Source organism: Pundamilia nyererei, unplaced genomic scaffold (genome assembly GCF_000239375.1).
Source record: "Pundamilia nyererei isolate P.nyererei 1_Seehausen unplaced genomic scaffold, PunNye1.0 scaffold00019, whole genome shotgun sequence".
In the NCBI taxonomy this organism is placed as follows: domain Eukaryota; kingdom Metazoa; phylum Chordata; class Actinopteri; order Cichliformes; family Cichlidae; genus Pundamilia; species Pundamilia nyererei.
In genome coordinates, this window is record NW_005187420.1 from 4,047,927 (window position 1) to 4,053,876 (window position 5,950).

Sequence of the window (5,950 nt, forward strand, 5' to 3'; positions counted from 1 at the left end):
CTTTCGTGATATTTAATGGATCGGATTACATTTTTTATTTTTCTCCGATATCCGATCCAGTAATTTAGGTCAGTATCGGACCGATACCGATACGTAATATCGGATCGGTCCATCTCTAGGCATTATGTCAATGAGATGTCCTCATTAAGATATGAAAACGAGTGTGTGTGTTAATCAGATGGGGACAAAGAAACAGAAATGAGCTCATATTAAAGCTAAAATCATGTTTTCAGGTCTGGACTTTGACTCAGCTCATATCTAACTTTATATAAATGGCCTGTATTTGTATAGCGCAGCCAGGAGGCAGCCTGGGATCGAACCACCGACCTTCTGATTAGTGGCTGACCTGCTCTGCCACCTGAGCTACAGCCACCCCACTATATAACGCAGTTACATAGTTGCAGAATTAGAGATGATTCCCTGTGAGCAGCACTTGGTGACAGTGGGAAAGAAGACGAACAGGAAGTGACCTCTATCAGAACCGGGCTCCGGGAGGGGCTGTCACTGTGATTGTTCTTTGAGTTTTGTTTTTGCTTTGCTGCCTGTTGTATCTGTTATGTCACACAAAGAATTTCATTCATTTCTCTTCATAACCTGATTCATCACTTCTATTAAAATTAGTTGTTTGAGCAGACCTGCCGCTGCAGGCTGCAGTAAGTCTTTGTGGAGCATACAGCCTAATGTTATGTTGTATGCTCCACAACACAACCAACAAAGATGTCCCTCAAGTGTTTCCACTTCTTTGAGCATTTCCTCACATTCATTCATTCGGCAGTCTTCCTCCAGAAATTGGCCTTTGTGGATTTTCACTTTACATATTGCATGTCTGTTTCTGGCGTAGGGTTTCAAAGGGGTTTGCAGTGAGTTGGGTTTTTTTAACCTTCCTGATCCGAGGCTTTTAAAGATATTTGCTCTGATGTTTGGTTGTCCGGTTGAACTGCTCTATGAGCTGAATGTCTTTAACTATGTGTAGTTTGTCTGCTGATGCTTGTTTTCCTGCCTCAGAAATCCTCAAAGCTGTCGAGGATCTCATCTGGAGAGGATGACCTGGGGAAAGACGAGAAGGATGATGACCAGAAGAGCGGCTCGGAGGGAGGGGACCCTGACAACGACCTCATGCAGAACACCACTGACAGTAAGGTGGGAATAAAAGATGTTAGCACTCAGAGGCAAGAAAGAGGTTCGAGTTATGCATCCAAACTGATAAACAGGGTTTCAGTTGGAAGTGTGCGTTTCAACCCAAACCAAGTTGTTTTTAACCCGTTTTAAATCACTGGGAAACACTGTACACGAATAGAAAAGAACAGAAAAGATTTGTTCTATACATCCTTGGTACAAATTCAAGAAGCCTTCAAATATAAATGCAGACGATGCATTTACCTCTGCTGCTGTGTTTGATGACCGTTCCTCCCTGCTCCACATCAAACAGCTTTTTGATGACTGGGTCAGTTATAAGAGAGTTTCTCTGCCACCGTTTGTGGCACATGAATATTTTTCACTACTCGTGGGCCGTACCTCAGGGAATCCTAAGAAGATATTGAGGAAAAAGGCTGTGGGGCTCTCATTCAGGAGCAGATAGGACGAGCCTCCAGGTCGGAGATCCACCAATTGGACTGGAGCCGTCCCTGCTTTTTGTTGCCAGTTACTCTTCAGGTTGTGGTTGGAAATGCGCCCTCGCAGCCACTGCAGCGTCACTTTTTCTCGCTGGATGCTCTGGAATCTTACCTCTGTGCCCTCGCCGCTTGCATCGCCAAACCAGTGGCTGATCCCAGCGGCTGGAGAGCAGACAAAGTGTTTGCTGTGAGTCTCACTGCGACCAGCTCGCGCTGACATGTTTTTGTTGGATTGGCCTTCTGAACATTCGCTCCTTTGCCCATAAATCTCGCCCTTAATGAACTTTTAGCCTGAGGTCATCGAATCAAAACCTTTCACTCCCTCACACTGGTTTCAGATCCTGTTGCACCCGGACTGTGGAGTGCACTGCGGAGTTTGGACTCTGTGGAGACTTTTAAGAAGCAGCTAAAGCTTTATTCCACGAAGCTTTTAATTAGACCAAGGCTTAAATGCTTTTATGAGACATTTATGACTATGTTGTGTTTTGCAACCAGCAATCCAATGTGGTAGCCAACATAGCTGTTCAGCTTTCTTTGTACACTCCATGTGTAGCTGGGTATTGGTCTGACTGCACTGTGCCAAGTGTAAAGTTTGGTGTAGGGTCGGAGTTCAGGAGCTGGGCTCGGCCCTCTACTTCTAATGAAGTCTTCATGCTTTAGCAATCAGAGACACTTTGGACAATTTCATGCTCCCAACTATGTGTGGACGGTTTGGGGATGGCCACTTCCTGTTCCAACATGACTGCGCACCAGTGCAAAAAGCAGGTCCATAAAGACTTGGATGAGCCAGACTGGTGTGGTTGACTGGCCTGCACAGAGTCCTCACAAATGTGCTCCCGCAACAATGGTCAAAAAGCCAATGGATTAGACATGAAATGTGCTGAATGTGAAAGTGCCTGAGACGAGTCTGCTTTAGCTTTTCTGAACACGCTGTCTTTTCCTTCCTCAGAACCAGCTGCTCTTAGAGGAACACTAGAGGGGAAATCGTTGCGCGTAGCTGCGACGTTGGCACGGTGACCCCACGACATGATTTCTCATCAGCATCACCTGCTGGCTGCCATCGACACCTCCACTTCCTGTTCTTCAGTGTGTGTTTGTATGAAAGATGCACCCTTACTGATGCTGGTATCAGCCTCCACGTTGGTACCAGGCTTGAGACTGGGCATTACGTCACACGGGTTATTTCTCAGCACTCTCACTTAATCCCAGGAGAAGCCTCGAAAATCAACGGCTGAAGGTTGTAATTAGTTTCATGCGATGATTTGAAGGATATTTTAAGTGGCATTAAGTACATGTAAACCTTTAGGAGCTTTGATACCATAATGTGTGTTTTTAATGGAGCTTTATTCTTGATTTGATTTGTTTCTACTCGGCCTGAGGCGACAGCGATGTGTTTTAATTTACCGTGCTTAAGCTTCACGTCTCATAAAGTAGCTGATTTAGGAGCGTAAAGTTTTAGCTTTAGTCCGAACCGTGAACCTCGTCACAGACGGACACGCAGATCTGAGCAACAGCTGCGTTAGCCAATCGGTGTTTGTGATGTCATCACAGAGCGCTCTCCTGCCAACATCGACAACATTTAAAAACCACCGAATATAAATACATTTTTTTTGTGGTTCAGCGTGTTAATAATAAAAACTTGGATTCGTTACAAAGTGACTGTAAAATATGAACAAATTATTCTTTCGACTATGCAAAAATTAAAAAGTCAAACTAAGCACGTGTTTAAAGATAGTTATCAATCAAACCTATAAATTCCTCTATAAATGTGTCTGTTTGAGGGGAAACTGGCAGATAAAAGAAGGCTGCTTTAGACAAACAAGAATAAATATGCCATATTAATTTCTTCACAACAGAAGACGTAGGTATCAGGTAACACCAGCAAGAAAAATATTACTTTTAAACTGTGACAGGAAGTGTGAGCGTGTTTGCACACGTGTGGAATAAATCGGGTCTCCAGCACAGATCAGGCAGCGACCGCGTGCACAGTAAGGCACCTGTCGTTGCTCAGGTGAGCTGGCCAGGTGATGTGAATGCTTATTGGTTGTGTTAGCATTTTTTCGATGTTGCTGTCCGACTCGTCGAACTGCTCACGTTGATCTCTGCACGTCTTTTGATGACATCAGCAGCAGGGCTCTCTAAATCCTAAATGCTGATTGGCTGAAGCCGATGTTGTTCCAGAGGTGTGATCCAGATGTTGACCACAGTTAAAATGTTCTGTGTTGGTGTTATTGTGGAGGTAGCTAACAGCCCAGCAGAATGAACCTGCTGAAAATTCACAAAAGCACAGAAAAACTCAAAAGTTTCGGCCGGCTCGCTTCGATCTGACTGCACCTTCCGAACAATCAGCAAACAGAGTCAGCTGTTCGTACTGACCCGACCGTCCGAGCTCGCTTTATTCAAAAGGAAACCCCGGTGCAGTCTGACGACAGAGCTGAGCCGTCTGGATTTATTTATAGCTCTGCTGTAGCTAACCAGCTGCGCTCTGTAACCGCAGCGTGGTTTTTGTGGAATTGAATCCATTTTAAAGGATGAATGTAAACAATGGTTAATGAAAGCTAGGCTGACTAAAGCAAACCCAGTATAAGCATTTCTGTCGCGCTGTGCCGGTAACGGTAAATGTCTCGGCACATTCAGCGTTAGTTCATGTTTTTTTTTATATCAACAAAAAGCTGTAGGCTTCACTGAAACGTCTGTGACTGAAATCAGTGAGAGCTCAGAGGTAACACAACAACATGACCCGTCTGTGTGTTTCTGTGGGTGTCATTCAGGCTCCAGAGTGAACAAACATGATGTGAAACGCCCAGATTTATCTCCTCACACGCTGACGCAGTGCTTGTGTTTTATGTTTGTACGCTCAGGCCTGTAAGTTATTGGATTATTTTGCCTCTGCACATCGCAGACTGAGCAGTTTGGAATAAGCTCCTCCCTTTTTAACAACAGCTTTTGTCTGATTGGCTGCAGACTGTATGAGTGAGGGACTCGGACTCATGAGACCACAATCTCCAAATTAAACGATAAGACCCGAGACGCCGACTGACACCATAAGTGTTACTGACCTCCCCTTTTCTCATAGACGTCTATCAGATTGGAGAGATGTCGCCCCCTGGTGATTGTTGGAGAGAATGCAAGTTTAATTCACCCTTGAGTTAAAGCTGCCGTCCACTGTGGTGTGTGTGAAACTGCAGAGCTTGTGTCCAGAAACTTACGGTCCTGACCTGCCTCCTGACTAACTGCTGAAAAACGACTTTTTACATGTACTACTTCCTGTAGTTTGTCGCACACAGTAGAAACACAGTAGAAACACAGTATTGGTGCATCTGTGCTTGCTCTGCGACTTGGATGTGATCACAAGGTTCTGAGAACTCGTCCAGAAACGTCACCTGATATAAATTCGGCCCGCTGATATCCAGCATACCTGCTCAGTTTAAATCAGGTGAACTTTTTTGTCGTACCGACCTGTTTCTGGTCCACGCGTCTCCTGCGATGCACGAGGCTCTGTTTAACGTGCTGCAGACCTTTGACCTTTGACACGCTGTCCCAGACACCAAATACCTGAACGCTCGGCGCTTGTTCACAGCGAGTAGTCCAAACCGCAGAGGAGCAGATTAACGACTGGCCACGTGCTGTGGGCGTTTGGTCCATTGTCAGCGTCTTCTTCCAGCCACCTGATGGCGTTTGCTTCCGCCCGGCAGGGACACGACCTTTTACAGAGACCTGGACATTCTAGCTCATGAGGTATCCAACCAATCTTACCTCCATCTCTGAAACTGCATCCTGCCACTTAAAGAACATCTCCAGACTCGAGCCAGTGCTCTCAGACTTTCAGCCTCTGCAGCTGAAACCTCTATTCATGCCTTTCATCGCCTCCCACCTGGACTACTGTAACGATGCCCCGTTCGGTCGGCCAATCACAGCCCTAGATGAGTTCTGCAGTACATTCAAAACTTCTCAGCCCCACCCATATGAGCCTCCACTGACTCACAGTCAGTTCTGCATCTCCTTTAAACCCCTCTCCTCGCCGACACCCCAGCCTGGACACCGCGGTGTGTCTGCAAGAACAGCCACGCTGATCCCTCGACTGAGTTGGACCTTCTTCACCGTCTTCCTCGGAGTTTGGACCTGGAAACGTTGATGACTAAGCAGACAGGTGGACCCGCTCTCAGAACCTTTGAGTCACACCTTGTGCGACAGGTCAGGTGTGTTCCTCCAGGTGTACGTCATACTCACACAGTGTAGATAACCATCAGACAGTATTTATACTGACTGCACAGACCTACCTGTACACATCACTCATGATCACCTGTCACTGTGTACAAATGCATTTGATAAGACCC

At 46.0% G+C, this 5,950-nt stretch overlaps 1 protein-coding gene across 1 annotated transcript in view; it reads left to right on the top strand.

The window, feature by feature from the left end:
• The window catches only part of hdgfl3 (HDGF like 3), a 14,819-nt gene extending 8,875 nt beyond the window's left edge, over positions 1 to 5,944 (top strand). Inside the window, exons 5-6 of the mRNA XM_005726391.2 lie at positions 1,006 to 1,140; positions 2,563 to 5,944. Coding sequence (XP_005726448.1) covers positions 1,006 to 1,140; positions 2,563 to 2,589 — 162 coding nt within the window. The 3' untranslated portion in view covers positions 2,590 to 5,944. The remainder of the gene's footprint in view (positions 1 to 1,005; positions 1,141 to 2,562) is intronic.
• The last annotated feature ends 6 nt before the right edge of the window (positions 5,945 to 5,950 follow it).